General features: G+C 33.9%; 2 protein-coding genes across 4 annotated transcripts; one reads left to right on the top strand and one right to left on the bottom strand.

The window, feature by feature from the left end:
* The first annotated feature begins 216 nt into the window (after window positions 1-216).
* On the top strand, window positions 217-5059 carry LOC131661103 (probable methyltransferase PMT26). 3 transcript variants are annotated; one of them, XM_058930526.1, is made up of 9 exons: window positions 217-404; window positions 852-1865; window positions 1940-2089; window positions 2827-3097; window positions 3254-3364; window positions 3451-3625; window positions 3924-4196; window positions 4279-4473; window positions 4554-5059. In XM_058930526.1, exons 2-9 carry the CDS (start codon window positions 903-905, stop codon window positions 4780-4782), a joined length of 2367 nt encoding a protein of 788 aa, XP_058786509.1. In that variant the 5' UTR covers window positions 217-404; window positions 852-902; the 3' UTR covers window positions 4783-5059. The 3 variants fall into 3 exon arrangements, with proteins under 3 accessions (XP_058786509.1, XP_058786508.1, XP_058786507.1); XM_058930525.1 differs by having other exon boundaries at window positions 849-1865; XM_058930524.1 differs by having other exon boundaries at window positions 218-404; window positions 863-1865.
* Window positions 5060-13638: 8579 nt separating this feature from the next.
* On the bottom strand, window positions 13639-22170 carry LOC131657929 (uncharacterized). The gene is made up of 3 exons (XM_058927276.1): window positions 20682-22170; window positions 20349-20555; window positions 13639-13676 (listed from the first exon to the last, which is right to left on the bottom strand). Exons 1-3 carry the CDS (start codon window positions 22168-22170, stop codon window positions 13639-13641), a joined length of 1734 nt encoding a protein of 577 aa, XP_058783259.1.
* Between the last annotated feature and the right edge of the window lie 561 nt (window positions 22171-22731).

The raw sequence follows: 22731 nt of genomic DNA, 5'->3' as shown, positions 1-22731 counted from the left end.
ATGTGTTCCATCCTTGCTTAGCTGACTTAAGAAATTCTTTTTCTCAATCTTTTACTCTTTCCTCATAGTTTCCGCTTCCGTAAGACCCTGCCTCTCCTCCGGCCATTAACTATTTTTCTTTTATTTATTTTCTCGAATGTTACATTTTTTAAACTTATTTTCGTCGGCAATATCTAACAAAATTTAATTAAAAATAGTAATAGTGACTTTGGCAGAAGCAACTAGCGACCAAACTCTCTCATTTTTCTCTTCACACTCTCCGCTATATAAATAAGAATCTAAATCCCCTCTCTTTAACACTACCAACACGTTTCAGTTCAAATCTCACTCTCTCCGCGTTTACGCAATGCAGAGATAGCATCTTGATCTTCCTCCTAGATCTGGTTTTTGCTGAACAACCAGAGGTACGTGCTTTCAGTCTTTATTCCTCAGATCGAGTTCGTTTTTTTATGCTTTCGATTTTGATTCAAACTTCACCGTTTTATGGCGTAGTTCAGTTTTTGTTTCTATCAATCTAGATCCGTTTGATTATTGTTCATTTCAATATGTTGAATCTCTCTTTATCTGTATCTTAGTTCGATTTGAAAATATGTGTCGGTGCACTGCTAAATCTTGCTGATAATGAAGATTGAACTTAATAGCGGTTTGATTTTAAATTTGAAGTGTGAAAACGTTCTGATCTGTATGTTTTGTATTGTGATTTCATTATTATCTTACTTATAGTATTTGATTTTACCGATTGAATGCATTTATTAAGTTTGTTTTTTTTTCCTGATTTGTGATTTGGTTTATAGCAGATTAATTAGAAGTATTAGTTTCCTGATTTGTGTTTGAAGTTTTAAGTTTAGTAGTTTTTGACCAGGTATAAATCATCGGTGAGTTGAGTTCGTTCTCTCGACGCGATGGCAATAGGAAAATATTCTAGAGTAGATGGTAGAAGATCAGCATCGGGTTACTGTTCAACAGTGACTATTGTTGTGCTTGTTGCTCTATGCTTGGTTGGGGTTTGGGTGATGACATCATCTTCTGTAGCTCCCGTGCTAAATGGAGGCGGAGAAGGAGATGTGGCTCAGGAGAGTAAAAATGAGGTGAAAGAACAGAGTGAGGTGAAAGAACCGGCGAGTGAGAATGATAATAGCAATGGTAGGCAGTTTGAAGATAATCCGGGTGATTTGCCTGAGGATGCCACCAAGGGGGACAGTAATGTTAACTCTGAAGAGAAGTCGGAGGAAAGTTCAACGGAGAAGTCTGTGGAAGATACGAAAACAGAAGATGAGGGGAAGAAGACAGAAGAGGAAGGTGCCAATACAGAAAATGTTGAACAAAACTCTGAAGCTACAGAAAGTAATAAAGATGGTGGAGAGTCCACTAAGGAATCTGATTCTGATGAGAGTGAAAAGAAAGATGAAACAGATGATAGCAACAAGTCAACAGATAATAATATAGAGGAGAAGGTGGAACAAAGTGACAACAAAGAATCTGATGACAATTCTAGTGAAAAGAATACAGATGATAATGCAAAAGACCAAAGTTCAACTGAGGTGTACCCTTCAGGGGGTCAGTCTGAGCTTCTAAATGAAAATTCAACTCAAACTGGATCTTTTTCTACTCAGGCAACAGAGTCAAAGAATGAAAAGGAGTCTCAAGAATCCTCCAAGACTGGGTACAATTGGAAAGTTTGTAATGTTACCGCTGGCCCCGACTTTATCCCATGCCTTGACAACTGGAAAGCGATTAGGAGTCTTCGGAGCACTAAACACTATGAACATCGTGAAAGGCACTGTCCTGAAGAACCTCCCACCTGCCTTGTCTCTCTTCCCGAGGGATACAAGCGTTCTATTGAGTGGCCTAAAAGCAGAGATAAGGTTGAAATCAAACTTTTAAATCGTCATTCTCTGTTTGTTTTCTCTTTCCTAAATTTATGTTATTTTTCCTGCAGATATGGTATTACAATGTTCCACACACTAAGCTTGCTGAAGTTAAGGGGCATCAAAATTGGGTGAAAGTCACAGGCGAGTACCTTACTTTTCCTGGTGGCGGTACCCAATTCAAGCATGGGGCACTTCATTACATTGACTTCATACAAGAGGTAAAATATGCATTTTGTTTGGATTGAATTTGACTTTTATTTGTTGCTTTTGTTCTTAAACTTGTCCAAAATCGTCCATAGAACTTGTATATGCTAAAAAAACTGACGATACATTCGAATTTTCAAGATCAATACATAATCAATGTAATTCCTAAATTGTCACGTAAACTTGCATGAAACACGTAAACTCGCATGAAACACGCAAACTCGCATGAAACACGTAAACTCGCATGAAACACGTAAACTCGCATGAAACTCGTAAACTCGCATCAGACTTGCAAGTCTATCCCAGTCTATGTGAGTCTGACCAAGTCTAAGCAAGCCTACCATGAAAATGAGTCTCGTTATGAGTCTGCGAGTTGACTCGTAAGTTTGACAGCCATGCTCATCAGTAGTTCAATACAGCCCATAAAAACATATCTTATGATTGGAAAGAAAACAAATATCATGAAAATTCAACCATGAAGAAATTACAATTTAGAAATCTTCTTGGTCAGCTTATCCATTGCCTTTACAAAGATCTGTTATGATTGGAGATTATGGCAAAAATATTGATTTAAGTGTATTATATGACGTTCTAGAAATCAGCTTCTTTATCAAAAGAACTTATGTTACATAGTACAGTAGGATGAGAAACCTACGTTCTTTCATCCTATCTTTTTAAGTTTTTTACAATGTGTTTACTTGACGTGGAAGAGAAGTCGAGCATATTTCCTAATAGAGCTTTCATGATGCAGACTCTAGCTGACATTGCTTGGGGAAAACGCACACGCGTTATACTAGATGTTGGATGTGGTGTTGCCAGCTTTGGTGGCTTTCTCTTTGATAGAGATGTACTTGCAATGTCACTTGCACCAAAGGATGAACACGAAGCTCAGGTCCAGTTTGCTCTTGAGAGGGGAATTCCTGCTATATCTGCTGTAATGGGCACGAAGAGGCTTCCCTTCCCTGGGAGAGTGTTTGATGCAGTCCATTGTGCACGATGTAGAGTTCCATGGCACATAGAAGGTATTCATATTGCACAGCTTCTATTTCCATGATTAGATTAATTCATTATATAGCATTTTGAACTATATTCCTTTAGGCATTTCAATTTTAACACGATTACTAGATTTGATTATCCTATGAACATTTTTTTTCAAAACTATTTTTTTACAATTGCAGGTGGTAAACTTCTTTTGGAGCTGAACAGAGTATTGCGGCCTGGTGGTTATTTTATATGGTCTGCTACTCCTATTTATCAGAAGCTTCCTGAAGATGTTGAAATATGGAATGGTAACGAGTCATGTGTTGGTTGTGTTCATCTTTTGTACATTTTAATGTAGGCTTCTTAATCTTGACATTTATGAATTTGTTCACAGAAATGAAAGCACTAACAAAATCAATATGCTGGGAACTTGTGGCAATTAGCAAGGATCAAGTTAATGGAGTTGGTGTAGCCATATACAAGAAGCCACTATCCAATGAGTGTTACGAGAAACGGTTAAAGAATGAGCCTCCGTTGTGTCCACAGTCGGATGATCCCAATGCAGCATGGTATTCCTTCCTTAACCGACATGATGTTTTTCTTAATCAAAATATAATTTGAGATTTTACTTGGTTAATTGCTGAATTGATCTTTGACTGTAGTCATTGTACATTGTGAGAAAACCTAAAAACAGAGCTAAGTATTGAAATATGTGTAAAAATGAAACGGGACTTTTTATTTGGTTAGAAGCTCTTTTATGTCTCTGCTATATAATGAACAATTATCGTGCTTTGAGATTTATCTGTAGAAGTTTCAATAAATCTAGTAATATAATGTTCATGCAGTCTAATCTCTCTGTTGTGACAGGTATATTAAATTGCAAGCATGCATACACAAAGTGCCAGTTAGCTCAAGTGAACGAGGGTCACAATGGCCAGAAAAGTGGCCAGCCAGACTGACCAATGTACCATATTGGCTGTCAAGTTCCCAAGTTGGAGTTTATGGAAAGCCTGCCCCCGAAGATTTTGCCGCTGATGATAAACACTGGAAAAATGTAGTGTCCAAGTCTTATCTAGACGGGATGGGAATTAAGTGGTCAAATGTGCGGAATGTCATGGATATGAATTCTATCTATGGAGGGTGAGCAAAAGTCATTGTTTCGTATGTTATTATGAATTATATTTGCTTGCTAATATTTGACACCTTCTACCAATTTTTCCAGATTTGCTGCAGCTTTGAAAGATTTGAAAATTTGGGTCATGAATGTAGTTTCAATAGAATCCGCAGATACCCTTCCCATTATTTATGAACGTGGTCTTTTTGGTATATATCATGATTGGTGCGAATCATTTAGCACCTATCCTAGATCGTACGATCTCCTTCATGCAGATCATCTGTTTTCGAAGGTTAAGAAAAGGTGAAAATAACTTCCATTCAACTTAAGTTTAAAACTATGTTACTTTTGTTTTGCTAATGCTTACTGGTCATTTGTCACAGATGCTCTTTAGCTTCTCTATTAGCTGAGGTTGATCGGATTCTTAGACCTGAAGGAAAGCTTATTGTCCGCGACACTGTTGAGATAATTAACGAGCTTGAGAGCATGGTAAAGTCCATGCAGTGGGAGGTTCGCATGACGTACTCCAAAGATAAGGAGGGTTTGTTATGTGTTCAGAAGTCCACGTGGCGGCCTAAGGAGACAGAGACACTCCAGTATGCTATTGTTTAAGCTTGGATGGGAGCCAACATTATTGGGTTCTGGGTGGCTCAAAATTCTCGTGTAAACTGTATTTCCACTACCTGTCGTGTATCATGATCTTAGTTAGGAATCTATGTATTCGTCTTTTTCCGTTTGGCCATTAATTTTGATATCTTCTATTTATATTTAGAGATTGGTCTTTTCTGCTGTAATAGGGTGCCATAGTGTGAAGGAAATTTGATCGCATTCGGGCAAATTTAGGGGCCATTGATTGATTTATACGCATAATAGTTGGGAATTTGGAATATATCCATTACACTATAAATGGTAGTATTATTTATGGATTGGACCGGAAAAAGTGTACAATGATTTATGACTTGAAGGTCCAAATACTATACAAACTTGTACCCTATTTTAGAACACTTTTTTTTCAGGTAATCTATACAATCTCTTGTCGCCTAAAACTATCACACATCTAGACATGTGTTACGGAAGATAAGGGTCATAGCAATACGCCAAATATTCTCATACTTTTAAAAATAAGCAACAAGGAATTATTTTTTAAATCTAGGTTTGCTTCAATTATAAAAAATATTCTCATACATCTATTTTTTGAATGCTGCTATACTAAGTGTATGTTTGGTGGAGCGTTGGATTTGCCGCAGATTTGATTTTAGAGAAGCTACTATGTGTAGCTTTTGCGTCAAAGGTCCCAAATAACTACCAAAATGCCACTGTAGATGTGATTTTGCTAAAAAAAAACGCGTTACCAAACATATACTAAGAAGATTTGGGAAACTGTTTTGGGGTGGCTGAATGTTACTCATAATATCCAAGGGTGGAGCCAAGAAAGGAAGTGGCTGGAAAAAATTTGCAGAAGTAAGAATTGGAGAAGCAAGTTTGTACAGGTAGCGATAGCGGAAACAATGTACACTGTGGATAGAAAGAAATAAAAAGGTGTTTAATAGAGATTATAGGGAAGGGCTTGTAGTGGATAGTATTATAGAGAATATTGTTAATAGAATATGGGTGAGTCCGAAATATAGAGAAAGAATAGCTAATTTGTTGGTGAATTAGGAGGCCCCTGTTGTGGCATGCCATCTAGTTTTTGTTGGTTTTTTTGTCTTGCTTAGATTGGCATATGTTGGGCTCTATGGGCCACTTTGTACTTAACTGTTGTAGAAATTTATACAATTTCTTTTTTTCCAAAAAAAATATTCTTATACTTTTGAAAATAAAGAGCCTTATAATGTAAGAGTGTTGGTTGTTTGATGGATTGAAATTATAATTTGGAGAATATATTTTTAGGAATATTATTGTCAAGAACTTTATTCCTAAATAAATAAAGTTTGTGGAAATATTTTTAAGTTTTGTTTTAAATAAATATTAAAAATGAAAAATGAAAAATGAAAAAATTAAAATAATATGTTTGACAAATGAATAAAGTTTGTGGAAATATTTTTAAGTTTTGTTTTAAATAAATATTAAAAATTAAAAATTAAAAAATTAAAATAATATGAGAGTGAAAAGTTATGGTTAGTTATTTTATATTTTTGTGGGAATGTAAGATTCACAACTTTTGAAATGAGAATAAAAATGAAGAAATTTATGAATAAAAAGTATCCCAGCCGGTTCGGGTTTTTGGTTCCAGCCCTCTCCCGATCGGAGTTGTGGGGGATCGAACCGTGGTTCTCTCTACCAAGTCTAGCACCAATCACCATTGGACCAACTAACGATTGGTATTTGTATTTCGTTAATGATAATATAAAATTGCTTTTAATTATTTTAATGATAAGTGGATTAATCATAAGAGTTAAAGATATATAAATGTGAAAATGGTTTTTAGCCGTGATCTCATTCTATTAATAAAATATAAGTTTAAGAAAAAATTTATTTATATTATTTTAAAATATTTTAATTTTCTATTTTCAAATAAATGCTTATTTTATTTACATAGAGAGAGAGGGAGAGGGAGAGAGAGACATGATCAGTTAATCTACTTATTTTTGAAAAAAAATTTCTTTATAAATAATCAATTAAAACCGTTAGATTAAATGAAAATCAATGGTTAAGATTTGAAGTAAGTCTTTAAACTTACTATTGGAGTAAAAATATCCCGCATCTATATGAGAATGAATATTCTTACTCAAAGAGTAATTGTTAAAGACTTACTCCAAATCTTAACCCTTGATTTTTATTATGAGGAGGGATCAAATTACACTCAAAGAATTACACAATAAGTTACACTCGCTCAATAACTTTAAATCGGATAAATATTTTTTAAAATCAACAGTTGGATTGAAACATAATATCATGGAGATTATACCTATAAAGTTTAAGATTAATCTATAATGAAGTACTATACCATAAAGATATCTAAAGATTAATGTCAAAATGAACTTTCATGTAATGTTAATTTTGATGTAATTCAATGACATAGTAAATCATTATAGAATAATCTCAAGCTTTATAAATATGATCTATATAATAGTATGTTACAATTCAACGGTTGATTTTAAAAAATATTTATTCAAATGAAGTTATTGAGCGAATGTAACTCTTCGGGTGTAAAAAATATTTATTCAAATGAAGTTATTGATGAATCTAATGGTTGATATTTCTTCCTCTCATCTCTTATTTAAAAATGCTCTCACTTGATATGCTCCATATATATTTAAAATATTATAATATATATTATAAGATATATATTTATAATATTCTAAGAGATATTATAAGATATTTATAATATTTTAAAAGATATGAATAATATATTTTTATTTTAATAATTAATGAGATATGTTTTGAGATTTCGTTATGAATTTGTTGGATTTTAGTCATTATAAACATGTATTTCTTTTGTTATTGTATTGTGACAATCTTAAGAACTTTAGAGTCGAAGAGGGAAATAAGGGTTTAAGGTTTTGGAAAATCTTTGGAGTTATCTAAGGGGATTGAGAAATACTTTTAAATGTTTTGGGTTTGTGTGATTATTGTATTAAGAGTTGGAGAGATTAAAAAACACTTGGATAGAAAATAGAGTTTGTTCTTGGAACTTGGAAGACTATTTTCTTGTAACTCATCTGTAATCTCTTGTAACAACTTTCAAAGTATAGTGAATAGAAAACTGCTATCTCCCGAGACGTAGATTATTTTATCTAACCAGATAAAGAAACTTTTGTCTTCCTCCTCACTAGCTGTCTTTTTATATCCTTCACTTTCTTGTTCATCGTCATCATTTTCTTCCTCACTCACTTCCTCCATTTCTCCATTTCCCCCTCCACCCGTTCATTACCAGTACCAGTACCACCAACATCACCCACACTAAAATCTAAGTAGAATGGTCTGTTTGTAGGCCATTGCAGACAACTTATGAACTCTTCTTGAGAAGACACTGGCTCATATGTGGAATATGGATCCGGCAACCTTAGCTACAACCTGGTCATAGATTCGTTAAGAGAAATCATACCTCGGTGATATCCTTCAGAGATGTCCCAAGTGTAAGTGAAACAGGCTCTCATGCTTGTATCAATGCCATCAAAATTTTTTGAGCCCAAGTATTGGTAAGTAGGTGCAGTGGGTTATTATGGTGGTTCTTGTGGTGCTCTTGTTGTTCTTTGACCATAGTAATAGCAGTAAAAAATGGTACTGTCTGACTTTGACATTTAGAAGAAGTGGCGGTGATCTAGCATGTCTACAATGGATTGTTTGCACAATCCCATAATTAGATTGGAAATCCAAGGGCATGCTTGTATGAGGCACCCATGATTTCCCATATTTTGTTGGATGTCATCCTTAATATATCTACCTATTTTCACTTAAGAATATACCAAATCAACTGTCTTGTGTATAATGCAATAGAGGAGGTGTGGTTTTTGGGAGTGATGTTATGGAAGAGGAATGTCATCTAAATCTAGGCCTGGTTGGTTAATTATGATCTTTTAAAATAGATGGGTAACCTATCTCATCCCTACTAATATGTCTTCCCAGCCTTGCATATGTCAGATGTTATGCGGCCATAATCCAAATTTCCTTTGTCCAGTTGGACAATAAATGAATGTAGTTTCCATGGGTTGGACACATAGTTGTCCTCAATATATGCATGCATGAATTCCTTGTCAAAAGGAACCATTTAGCCCTGAGCCCAAGATAACCTTTCTAGAGCGGTATCATCCATTAGTTTGACATTTGCATAAAATTCACGAATGATGTGTATGTTGATGTGATTTGGAGGGTGATCTAGAACACTTTAGCCTCTAGCATTAATCTCTTGGACAATATTTGAAAAATCACAAGGGTCTTTTATAGCTACTTCCCATTCACAAACCATATCACGACCTTCAAAATCAGCATAAAATTCATCATGATGATGGTTTGTGAACCGATGTTCATCAAATGGTGCACTAGAGGATCCTATGTTAGAGGATCGATTCTTTCTTCCAACATTTAATTTCCATTAAATCTTCTGCAACAGACAAACAACAACATACAAGCATTGAAAAATCGTTAGGTTAAAACAATTGAATTCACATAGTTCGAATCTTTCCATTTCACATTTTGTTTTGATATAAATGATGAAACTCTAGGTCTATTATGTTCTTGAATAGGTAATATATGAAATTATTTAAATTCATATTTAATTTTTGCAGAGGCATTATCTAAAGCATCCAAAAAGTTCTTAGTACATACAAAACCCTATTGTTCATTCTAGCGTATCAGTTCAAGCTTCTTGCATGTCCTCATTCTAAACATCATAATTACACAATGAAGTGATTTAAATTACCCTTAATTCAATACTAAAATAGAGAAATACATAGTTTATTCAATTAAAGATATTGATTTTGTGTTTTTTCATTTGAGTCACTTTTCCTCTAGTTCTATAGGGTTTTTTCCGCGTGTGTGTGATGAAAAGAGTGTTCTGAAATGTTTTAATTGTCTATTTTTTAAGTTAAAACTCATTTTCCAAAGTTCTGAAATGTATGTCTCGCTAAGCGAGTTACAGATGGCTAAGCGAGAAATTGTGACTTTTAGAATTCTAGAATTTTGATTCTTTGCTAGTTGAGATAATTTTGGCTAAGCAAGAAATTGTGACTTTTAGAATTCTAGAATTTTGATTCTTCGCTAGTTGAGATAATTTTGGCTAAGCGAGGGATGTCATGATGTTATTACCCTGAGAGCACTAAGCGAGATATGATATGTGCCAAGGTACGCTTAGCAAGTTGCCCTTCATTTTGTTTTTACATTTTTCTTCCACAATTGTGAGTTTTGATAAAATTTAAAAGACTGGCTAGAAAAATTGTAAAACGGGTTGGGTTGCCTTCTAACAAGTGCTTGTTACTAGCTTGACACTTGTAAGTGTTACATAATACCTATTACCTTAAAATATATCTCATGATTTCTAATTATGACCTTTACTTGACTCGTGTCCACATCCACAAGTATTCTTGCAGTTTTCATGAATGGTCTTCTCAAAATGAGAGTTATCTTTTGGTCAACCTTAATATCTATTGAAGTATGCCTTAAAACCTTTGTTGATGAAGAGAAAGAAAATATATTTCGAGATTGCTAAAAACCAAGAAGCCGAAATGCAGCAAGAATATCTGATTTGGGCTGTTCGCGAATTTCGGGTTTGACTAGTTCTGTTTGCATATATGTTATTTAATGTTAGAATATTGGACATATATTAATTTAAAAATAGTCTAAATTAATATAAAAATATTATAAGTTATTTGTAATATTTTATTCTAATAATTAATGAGTTGTGTTTTGGGCTTTGTATGTTGGGTTGTAGTAATTATAAATATGTATCTCTACAGTGTTTTATAGGGTGACTATCTTAGAGTTTATAGCAAAAAGGTAGAGCAAAAGATTTAGGGTCTTCTCAAGGAAAAACTTAGAAAGACAAGGGTTTTGGGAAACCTTTGGAGTTATCTAAGGGGATTGAGAAATACTTCTAAAATCTTGGGTTTGAGTGATTCATATATTGATAGTTGGAGAGATTGAGAAAAGCTTGGGTAGAAAATAAAGATTTTTTCTTAGAAGGCTTCAGGTTTTGTTCTTGGGAACTCTGAAGGCGAATGCTATTTTCTTATAACTCATTTGTAATCTCTTATTAAAACTTTCTGAGTATAGTGAATTAGAGAGATGTTCTCTCCCTAGAGTAAATCTTTTTTCTCGCCTTATTTTGTTATATTTTCTGCTTATTGATTATTATTGTTGAAGACCATTTATTTTGGCTGCTATTGTTCTTTGCCTCACATATCAAAATGGTGATTGAAATTGAACCTTGTCATTATCACAACAATATCTAGTACAGTAAAATCTACAAAAAAAATGAGAACTTGCCAATTTTGATCATAACATCTTTGAATTTTTCCACTGATTTCCTGCATGTTTTGTCTACCATCTGCAGTGTTGTTATAGTTGAATCTATTTGAAGGTCACCAATTTTTTCTACCATTGACAATGGTATTATGTTCACACTGTTGGGTTTAGTTGAAAATATATATTGAAGAAGTCCCACATTGCTTAGTTTTATGAAGGAAGAGGGCGCCCAAGGCTATATATAGGATTCAAGTTTTTCTATACAAGATGTACCAGTCAAAAGCACTTGAAGCTTGTATTTGAATTTTTATATTTTATCTTATACTCTTGTTTTAGAGTGTTGTGAGGGGTAGTTAAATATTTGCTTTGGAGAATGTGGGTTTATTGGGGGCCTTGGGGTGGTTGAGGGTAGTCTATGTGTTGTAACAATTTTCACATAGTGTTATTATCTGGTTGTCATTTGACAACATTCGTAGTTTTTCTCCGGTTTCGGAGTTTCCACGTTAATTTCCTGTGTTGTTATTGTGTTCCTCTTTTTTCTCTATGTTTGTTATTTTCCCAACAAGTTGTATCAAGAGCCTTGGTTTGGTGGGGTGTAAATTTTTTAGTATGCTTTGTGGTCGCATGTCTTTGGCTAAGAATATTATGGCGGTTCATACTATTTTTATTGGAAAATACCAATAGTAATTACGATGGTTACAAATAACGTAATTTTCAATATATTAAGACAATTTTAGAAGTATTTGGCGTTTGAAATCGCCAGTATTTTCAATTAAAAATCCACATATTAAACTATGTAAAAAACGACGGTTTGCACGATGTTTATTTTTTAACCTCCATTATTTACCTAGCGGTAACCAAATTTATGGCGTTTTTGAAAATGCCATTTTTGTTAACTGTGGCCGTTAAAACAGCCACAATCTACCAAAACTAACCGCCACAATTTACGCGTTTTTTATAGTGAAGGAAATGGTATATCAAATCAGTTGTTGTTGAAGAAGCAGTTTCATAGCTTGCGTATGGATGAACATACAAAAATATCTGGTCGTCTAAGTGTTCAAAATGTTATTGTTTCTAAATTAGAAATTATTGGAGTCAAAATTAATGATGAAGATAAATCTTTGAGACTCATATGGTCTCTTCCATCTTCCTATTTGCATATTAAACCTATTTTGATATATGGGAAGGAAACTCTGAGTTATGAAGAAGTTGCTAGTAAAATTATTTCTAAAGAAAGAATATTGAAGGGTGAGGATAATACTTCATCAAACTCAGTGTTGGTTGCTAAAGGAAGGCCTTATGTAAAGATAAACAATGAAACGAGTGTGAAATGTTGGAAATATGGAAAGATTGGACAAATAAAGTATAAGTGTCCTGATGGGGCAGCGTCAGAGAAGGACTCTAAGTCGAATGCTAGCAACGTCTCTCTCGCTGTGAGAGAGGATGATGTTATTTGAAAATTGAGTAGTGTGTCATTGTGACATTTTTGCTGTCAAGGAAAAGGACAAGTTATTGCTAGCGGATTAACACACGGACGTTGATGCAAAGTGTGTTATGAGATTATGTCGAGGGTTGAAGAGCTTCCTATGAACATGGAAGTTGCACCATAAAGTTTCAACCTGGTTTTCGGCATGTGAAAATTCTTGAAGTAGTTTAATTTCAAGTGAAGTATACTATTCTTTAGGTGGAGTATAATAATTTTTAAAACTATGATTGTCGGTGAAGACAATGTGAAAATTCTTGGAGTGGTGTAGATTTAAGTGACTATACTCTTTATGGCGGAGTATGATTGTCGGTGAAGACAATGAAAGTTAATGTATTATTTTCAATCAAGGTGGAGACTGTTGGGTTTGGTTGAAAATATATATGTTGAAGAAGTCCTACATTGTTTAGTTTTATGAAGGAAGAGGGAGTCCAAAGCTATATATAGGATTCAAGTTTTTCTCTACAAGATGTACCAGTCAAAAATACTTTAAGATTGCATTTGACTTTTTATATTTTCTCTTATTCTCTTGTTTTAGATTGTTGTGAGGGGTAGTTAAATATTTGCTTTTGCGATTGCGGGTGTATTGGGGTCTTGGGGTGGTTGAGGGTAGTCTATGTGTTGTAACAATTTTCACATAGTGTTAAATTCTCTGGTTATCATTTGACAACGGTCGTGGTTTTTTCTCCGATTTTGGAGTTTCCACGTTAATCTCTTGTGTTGTTATTTTGTTCTTTTTTCTCTATTTTTGTTATTTTCCCAACACATACTTGCACCCAAGTCAATGAGCATGTTTCCAATGTCCATATTAACAATGGATACCGACAATATAACTACATTAGGACTTGCTTCCTTCTAGTGTAGATTTTGTTGAGTAATCTCGCATCTCTTCTTTTGCGAATTTTCTTCTTTAAAACTTTCTGTTTCTTTTTTCTTGACTTTAACAACAATAATTTTATCAAAACAATAATTGCACTACAATATTTTTTTTTGGATTAGTTTGTTTATTAACATTGATTATGTATTTTTATTGGTCAACCAATTGTTTTGCTAAAACAAATGGTTATGTATGCTTTAGGCTTTCACCTTGGAAGCATTATACGCCCCCTACCAGATAATTCTACCAAATAGTATTATCATAAAACCAGTAATATTTAGATTATTTTCTTTTAGCAACTAGAAAATGGCTCATAGTTCTACCAAATTCTTTACAAATTATTTGTTAAACACTCAAAAAGAAAATTTTCCTTTTAATGCCAACATAGATATCTTTCCTAACACGGGCGACAAATCATGTTGTTTTTCACTATGTTTCATTTTTTTGCCTTTTTTTACCGATACCAATCAACAATATCTCATATTTTTTTATCACCTTTTCTTTTTGGACCGGTTTTGGCCTTGTTCCAAGTGAATATTTTTATTCTTTTAAAAACCTACAAAACACCATAGTTTGCCTCTCACAGAATGCTATTTTTCAGCCCATATATTAACCTTTATTTTAGGGAGTTTCTTAATACATTCTTAGGAGTTTTTAAGGGTTCTTAATAAAATTTCCGTAATACCTCCTTAATACATATATGTATATTTGAACTTACTACGTTTTAGTTTTTTTATCGAATGATTCGGAGATGTATATCTGAAGCCACCAAATGACTTACTACGTTTTAGTTTTTTTATCGAATGATTTGAAGATGCATATTTGAAGCCACCAAATGGTAGCTTTCAGACACACATATCCAAAACACTGACTATCAAACAAAATCAAAAACCTTAAAAGCAAAGCAACTTAACATATATTTAACATAGATAGTCGAAATTACATAGATAATGGAACACAAATTTAACACTACATATTGTTATAAACAGTTAGATGAGGACGTTACAACATTTTGATAACAGCTTCTCCCGATCTTTGAAGTTTCACATCCACTTCAATCGAACCCTTAGTAGTGTATCGGGAAAAAGTATTCCACATAACCTTTAAATCGTCATCCGTGTTCAGTGCAAATTGCATGAACTTTATCTTTCCTTCAGTGTCAAGTGAGGATGAACGATACTCGAGCTTGACCACATTTTGATTTTTTGGATATTGCAAGGGAGAATTCAGTATGATAATCATCTCGGCGAGAGGCGTGTCCTCGAAGAACCTAAATTAAAGTGGCGACATCTCCCCATTGAAGTAGACAAAGCAAGGTGAGAAAATGTTTGAATCATCTCTTTTTGTGCCGCGTGATGTTGAAGAAATGGTTCGGAGACCCTATTTATAGAAGTTTGAAGCAATTTGGACCTAATAAACCTTATTCTGTCACCAAGGCATGTTTCGGATATTAACCTTTGAATTCACCATTTTTATGAAAATAGGAGATTTTCGGATATACATCTCTGAATCAATTTTTCAAAACCCTTTTATAATACATTCGAAGATGCATTTTTGAAAAATATTTTGAAGTTTTTGAAGGTTTACTCCGCTCATATAAAGGTGTATTAAGAAATTTCCTTATTTTATCATCCAGTTTATTCCCATTTCTTAAACTATGCAACATTCATAAGTAATAAGTAATAGTATTTCAGTATCAATTCCAAATGGTATTTTCAAAAGGAAATGTAAGAAACCATATAAAAGCAGATATTTTTTTTCAATATTTGTCACTTCATTTTTCCAATTATTAATAGCAGATAATACTTTTATGCCTTCAATTTTTTTTTATGTTTTCTCCACTTTTTTTATCAAAATTTTTTTTCTACTAATAGAATACAATTAGGGAATTTCTTAAGAGTCTCTGGCGAAATTCCTTTTTATCTTCAGAATTCGGAGATGCATCTTCAAACATATCATATTTTTTTAGAGGTATTTTTGGAGATGTATTTTCGAATTTACTCATTGGTGGATTTCGAAATTACATCTCCGAAATAATGATTTCCAGAAACAGAACATAAAAATCAATGACACTTAACATAAATTTAAGATAGGTGTTCTAAATTACATAAATATTAAAACATAAATTTAACATTACATGTTATTATAAACGGATAGCTGAGAACGTTACAACATTTTAATAACATCATCTCCATCTCCAGAAAGAGGCGGTTGAGATTTCAAATTGTTTCCCTAACAAAATATTTGTCTTGGGATTGGGTATGTCCAATGTTTAAAAGGTTGTTAGTTTGTGATAGGAATTTATGACTCATTAAGCCTTTGTCGTGTTTTCGTTAAGTTTTGCTAACAGACCCAAATCCGCGAGGCTCACCCGCATCCGAACCCGAGTCAACGGGTAAAAATTTGAGTTGACTGGATTCGGGTGTCATCCGATATTTTATGTGTGAATTTGAGTAGTGTGAAACTCGCGTCCAAAACCCAAAATCACACCGCTTATATATATATATATATATATATATATATATATATATATATATATATATATATATATATATATATATATATATATATATATATATATATATATATATATTGTGGAAAGTTGTAGAAAAAATATATTTTATGTATCTTTCCGCGGGTTCGGGTTTGGGTGAAAAATCTGAACCCAACGAATGTGAGCGTGAGTGTTATTTTTTTACCCGAATAATCTGAGTTCGAATTCGAGTTCAGATGGTGATTTCAAATGCGCATTTGAATAGTGTAAAATTTGCACCGAATCCTGCCCATTGTCATCTTTATTCTTGTCGGTGTTCTTTTGTATTCGAGTAAAAAATATCTTTTATGCTCACTTTAATACACTCCTTTGCTTATTAAAAAAAAAAAAATTCACTCGCACCAATTTACCTTGTCTTTTTTCATTTTTTTTCATAGATAAACTCTCAATTTGACAAGGCCCATTATCATAGGATTACAAATACATTCTAAATATTCACGAGCGTCACTTCACATTGAAAGTCATTTTTGTCATAACAAACTCAAAGAAGCCTCAATCAATTGAGTTATAGGCTTTATCGATGTCTACTTTAAATATTATTTTTCTTTGAATTCTCATTGCTTTATCCCCATCAGAGTTGGCACCATAAGTAAATATTGATCAAACATAAAAAACATTATTTTATGCAACACTTTTCTTACTCTACCCCATCAATTTTTCTATAAAAAAGAATTTGTCATATCAATATCGATACATATCCTATTCTCATGGATACTAAAGAATCTATTTTCTTTAAAAAATCATAAAAAAAAATTTAGTTGAGTTGAATTTCAAAACTGATTTAAATAAATATTTAGTTGAGTTGAATTTCAAAACTGATTTAAATAAATATTTAGTTGAGTTGAATTTCAAAACTGATTTAAATGGCATACTCTTTTATGTATTTGGCAACCTTTATCTATCTATATTTGGCAACATTTAAAGAAAATGAAGAAGTTGTGGTGCGGACACTATACTTAAAGTAGATATGCTAAATCTAAATATAATTAAGTAGATTTGTTTTTTTATAAATAAATGATACAACGAATAAAGTAGATATAATTATATTAATAATATAATAAAATGAAAGAAAAAGGAGGGCAAGAACAGTACAGATGATGTGCATAACTTTATTTTGGTTTGTATATATGGGTCCTATCAAATGATAATACTTTATTTATGTTAAAATAAAATTTTCATTAAATAAAATTGTGTGGATGAAATTAAAATAATGTTCAAATGAATCATGTGTAATAATCAAATCATATGATTGAGTTTTTAAAAAATAATTTTAAATTATTGCTTCAAATCAACTTAATTTATAACTGTACGAAATATCTAATTTCAAGATAAACATTTGAAATCGTGACATTTCTTTTATATACTTTTAAATTATTAAAAAATTTGATGATTATTCAATAAAATAAATCCTAAATTTATAATTAATCCAAGATATCTCAAACCAAAAAAATATTTGATGCCTATATTTCATTATTGAAGTTCTTCATACATATACTTGAAACTTTTGTTGTCTATAAAAATATTGAGATCTATTAGTAAAATAATTGTTTTATGCATGACATAATTACATTTATAAATTCTAAAAAAAATATTATTGCTAAAATATTAAAACAAAAAAAAATGTTTTTGTAATATATATTTATATTATTGGTTTAATATATTTTTTAATTATCTAATTTATTGGTATTATATTATTTTTTATCTAATTAGCGACGAATTTAACGACTAATTTTTTAAATTTTTTGTTTTTTGTTTTTAATAAGACGAAAAAATTAATATGATACGTTTTGAAGAGTTAATGGACTAATATGATTTTTTTTAAAGTTAATTGATCAAAATGAACCAGGACGTTAACATACTTGAAAAAAAATTAAGCCTAATTTATTTGTCATGCAGTTCTTTGGACTGCAAGATTTATGCAAGACTAGTTATAATGTTATTAACTATGGTATGTTGTCAGTTTTTGTGGAGATATGACACTTCATTTTTTCTTCTATTTCGATTTGTAAGACGTCCATCACACTTGATGATGTGGCATCCATGCTACATCCGATCATGGGAAGAATATTAAACCACTCTAGAATTACTATAATTGATGCACTAGACACGATGGTGTGATACTTAAGAGTTGACCCAAGTGATGCCCAAAAGGAGATGGATTGCACCAGGGTGATATGCTAGATTTTTATTTCTGGTGGAGCTGTACTAATTCAGCCTACCTGCGACAATGGAGGCCGATGGTGATGATGCGCAAGTTTTGCATCATATTTGTTGACAATAGTGCTTATTATGTTGATGTCATTTACCTTAGATACTTCTTTAACTTTGAGTGGATTCATGAAAACAACTGAGGGCTGCTTGTTTGATTTACTTGTACTCAAAGTCAGATGAAGCTTGTCTTTGAAAGACTAGACATACGATTTCATACATTATTTAAAAATATATTAATTTTATCATTTAATTTAAGTTTATAGAATAAAGTTGGAAAAAAAAATCCAAATAACCATGTTTAATAATTTATTTACACCAAAAACCATCTTTTCGGAAAAATTACCTGTATGACCAGGTTTCAGAGGTGGTCTCCACATAGGAGCCACCTCAGGTGGCGCCAATGACCAATTCCCCTAACCTATGCGCCACCCAGGGTGGCATCAATGTACATTTTTGCCTTTTAAGCCACCTAGGGTGGCGCCTATGTACATATATATTTTTTTTGTTTTTTTTTGTTTTTTTTTAATTGTTTATATACTATTTTTTTTTAATTTTATTTATTTATTAATAAAATTGTTTTTAACATAAATAAATAAATAAATTATATTTTGTGTTTTTTATTTATTAATAAAATTGTTTTTATTTTAAAGTATTAAAAAAATATATATATTAAATTGCAACAGATAAGATCAGTGAATCAGCTAACTCGAGCGTCCACGGAAAAGAGTAGTTCATTCATTAATTAAAAGGTACATCGAAAATAACCAACAGAAAAAGATAAAGTAAAACATCTAAGAAATCACCACGGTTAAAACAATGTCATTAGGTCCATGCATCATTTGAATGGCATCAATGTCGTATTCGACGTTATCCCAGAAAGTTATCGTTGCTCCAGTCACTTCATCAGCCCTTGTTTTAAGCCTCTTGATGCTTCTTATTTGTTCGCCGGCCTCGTACTCCCCCTCTAAAAATCTCAGGAGAGTCCTCTTGAGTTGCTCGACGGAAAAGATATTCCAAAACATAACCGGCATGGGAGGTTTGACGGCGGAGAATATGACATGTCCGTTCCTTCTGCGATACTTCGGTTCAGGTTCGGCACGCCATGTTGATCTCCGGGGCGGCAACTCTGTTGTCCGGTGACATCCATCTGGCCTAATGGTTGTCCGGCGAGGCATGGTTGTGTTTGTGTGATTGTTTGGTATTTGGTGTTTGTGTAACTGTGTGTAAACTCAACCATAGGAGCCCCTAATTTATATTAGTAGTGGGTAGAAAAAATTAATGATGTTGCGTACTGTTTACAAGCACGCCTAACATGTATGATAAATGCAGACACACTGATCAATGATTGACTTGATGGGACTAGACGAAAGCATGCGTATTTGACTGACTGTCCAAAATAAAGAGTGGCAGTATGGGCCATGAAGACAATTTCACTACGAGACAAAGACATAACTAGTTGATTTAATAAAGGATAATACAAATACAAATACAAATACAAATACAAATACAAATACTAATACTAATACAAATACAAAAACATTATCAATAAAAATACAGATACAAAATACAAATGACATACAACTAATTGTTGGTGGAATTTGATCCACGGTTAGGACAGGTATTTTTATTGTGCCCGACTTCACGACATATGCTACACTTTCGTACCATTTTCTCATGATCCATCTCGGTTGTGATCCGGGTGCTGTTCGGGCGACCTCTTTTCTTTCTCCGCATGTTATCATTATGCCAAACCACGTCCCCTTCATACGTAGGCCAATAATCTTCCTTTGCCATCACTTGAAATGAGTTGTTGTACACCCCGAGCAAGGTATCTGCCTTGTAAATGGGAGATAAAAGTGCTAATGGATCTTGATGCGCATACGAACATGCTGCAATTACATGAGAGCATGGCATCCGAAAGGCTTGAAACTTTCCACAATCGCACCACCCTTCATCTATAAGAACCCTGTATTGTTGTCTCGGAAGGCCCTCGTTATGGTCAATCGTTTCTTTAACACTGAAGGTCCGGTTGAATCGATCGAAAGATGTCACAATGTGGCTGTTGGCTTTGGCAGATTGCTCTTTCATGAATTTGACGCATGTTTCGCTCCATAATTGTCCGGATTTTATAACTGCATTCCAACGCTCACCTCTTCTTGCGAAAAGAGAAGCCATCCTATAGTATGTTGCTTCCACCAAGGCAGTAATCGGAAGGTGTCTGATGCCCTTAAACACCCCGTTCATAGACTCCACAAGATTCGTAGTCATGTGCCCCCATCGCTTCCCGTTGTCGTATGATCTGGTCCATTTCTCTCTAGCAAGATTGTCTACCCATCTGCCTGCATCTGGATTTGCCGCTACAATTTCATGTCGATAATATTGGAACGTCGGTTGAGTCAACGCATATCCGGCATTGACAAGAGTCTTCCGAAGAGCCCTGTCCTTTATCTCCCGCATGAAATTTTGTGCGATGTGTCGAATACAGTAAACATGCGTTAATGTAGGGTTTTGCCACCCGTTTGCTGGATTGTTGTACGCACTCTCGATGGCAGCATGTCTGTCTGAAATCAAGCAAAGTCCAGGTTGGGGGGCAACGTGTGTCCGAAGATTTCTGAGAAAGAAACCCCAACGTCCAGCAGTTTCTCCTTCCACAAGAGCGAAAGCAACAGGAAAGATGTTACTATTTCCGTCTTGAGCCACAACCATCAACATGGTGCCTTTATATTTTCCGTACAACCAAGTTCCATCTATTTGAAGAATTGGTTTGCAATATGAAAATCCTTGTACACATGGGCGGAAAGCCCAGAAGAGCCTGTGGAATATCACATTTCCTTGAAGTGATGTTCCGTCTGGAGATTGCGCCGGAAGGGTCTCTAAAATAGTAACAGTTCCAGGAGCATAAATTTGAAGCGCATATAAGAAATGTGGGAGTCGTTTATACGAATCCTCCCAATTTCCATACACAACTTCGATCGCCTTGGTCTTCGCCAGCCACGCCTTTCTATAAGACGGAGTGTAGTTGTACGTGGCAACGATATGAGAGATTATCGTTTTCACCTTTAACGATGGATCTTTTTCAACTAGAGGCAAGATTTCTTGACAAATAATGTCATAACTTAGCTTACGGTGATCTTGTGAAACATTTGTGTTAACACATGTGTGATCTTGGGAAATATATCCTATAACCCATGAGTCACTTCTCTTCCTGTATGATGCATGCAACCTGAATCCACAATCAGTGTTTCTACAGTAAATTTTGTACCTTTCGACATTGGCGCGATCAACTCTAAAATCAACATTGTTTGCCATATGAAATCTTTTAATGGCCATGATACATGCCTCCTTAGAACGAAATCTGTCTCCTACTTTTAACCGTTGATCTGTTTGGGTGTATGGATCATAGAAAATATCAGTCGATGGTTCGTCATCCCCATCAAAATTCAGGTTCCTCATGTGCACTGGAGGCATATGCACTTGATCTCGTGGTACAACAACTTCCGGTTCATCTTCACTTTCCTCGTTTACCAGGTTATCAACTTCTATTTCCGGTGCTTCTTCTTCTTCATCTACAACGTCGACCTCTGCTTGCTCGTCTCCAAGTGCATCAATGACTTGTGACTCAACCATTTGCGTGGGTTGAACTTCTGGTAGAGTAACATACAGTTCTATGCATTCGTAACCAGAATACTCATGATTGGCAAACATATTCTGCATGTCTTCATCGTCTTTGATCTCAACTTGGATAGACTTGACCGGGTTGTCTCCACGAAGAAATCGGTATTGGTAAAAAATCTGGGATACACCACCCATTGCAAGCTTCGTCTCTAATCTCCCTTTGAAGTAACTGAAATTCGCTTTTCTGCTTAAACAAAATCGTTTAACCTCAGTGTTTCTAAACAAAAAACCAACTTCTTCGTTGTCATAGGTCTCGCCAAAAACATGAGCGTTGATAATGTATTGTGGAGGGGCCATTGTTGAGTGGGTAGAGAGTTTTATTTCAGATGTGTAATCAGATGTGTAATGTGTTGTGTTATTTTACACGTTATAGGCTTCCTTTATGTAGAAGAACATTGAGTGATGACAATTATGAAGGCGAATACTATACAATCACATGCGTACTGAGTTGATTTGATGAATGCATGACACTGCTGCACACCAGACTGTTTCACAGTTGATTTGAGGTATGCATGACACTGCTGAACTGCTGCACAGTCGAGTTGACCAGACACAACCATACTGTACAATCATATGCGAATAAAGTTGATGGAAAATGAATGCCTGAATCGTCACAAATGTACTGAGTTGATTTGAGGTGTGCTTGACACTGGTGAACTGCAACACAGTCGACTTGATCAGACTCCATCACACTGTACAATCACATGCGAAGACTGTATGCTAATTATTTTCGGTGAAACAACGGCTAGAAAAACCTAAACCCTAAAAATACTAAAATTAACCAAGAAAACCCTAACCCTAATTTTTTTAAAAAAAAAATAAGGTTGCATGTAGGCGCCACCTGGGGTGGCGCATTAG

Source organism: Vicia villosa, linkage group LG3 (assembly GCF_029867415.1).
Source record: "Vicia villosa cultivar HV-30 ecotype Madison, WI linkage group LG3, Vvil1.0, whole genome shotgun sequence".
Taxonomy (NCBI): Eukaryota; Viridiplantae; Streptophyta; class Magnoliopsida; order Fabales; family Fabaceae; genus Vicia; species Vicia villosa.
The sequence above is the reverse complement of the archived record's forward strand: the minus strand, read 5'-3'. Positions and strand labels throughout refer to the sequence as shown.

What these genes read in the sequence shown, in the direction of transcription:
- LOC131657929 (XM_058927276.1), bottom strand. Translation starts at nt 22,170, where the DNA reads ATGGCCCCTCCACAATACATTATCAACGCTCATGTTTTTGGCGAGACC. An exon ending in TACATTAACGCATGTTTACT is followed by an intron (nt 20,556 to 20,681) that starts GTATTCGACACA and finishes ATGAAATTGTAG; the next exon opens with CGGCAAATCCAGATGCAGGC. An exon ending in TTCTCTTTTCGCAAGAAGAG is followed by an intron (nt 13,677 to 20,348) that starts GTGAGCGTTGGA and finishes ACTATTTGGTAG; the next exon opens with AATTATCTGGTAGGGGGCGT.
- LOC131661103 (XM_058930526.1), top strand. Translation starts at nt 903, where the DNA reads ATGGCAATAGGAAAATATTCTAGAGTAGATGGTAGAAGATCAGCATCG. An exon ending in GGCCTAAAAGCAGAGATAAG is followed by an intron (nt 1,866 to 1,939) that starts GTTGAAATCAAA and finishes TTTTTCCTGCAG; the next exon opens with ATATGGTATTACAATGTTCC. An exon ending in AGTTCCATGGCACATAGAAG is followed by an intron (nt 3,098 to 3,253) that starts GTATTCATATTG and finishes TTACAATTGCAG; the next exon opens with GTGGTAAACTTCTTTTGGAG.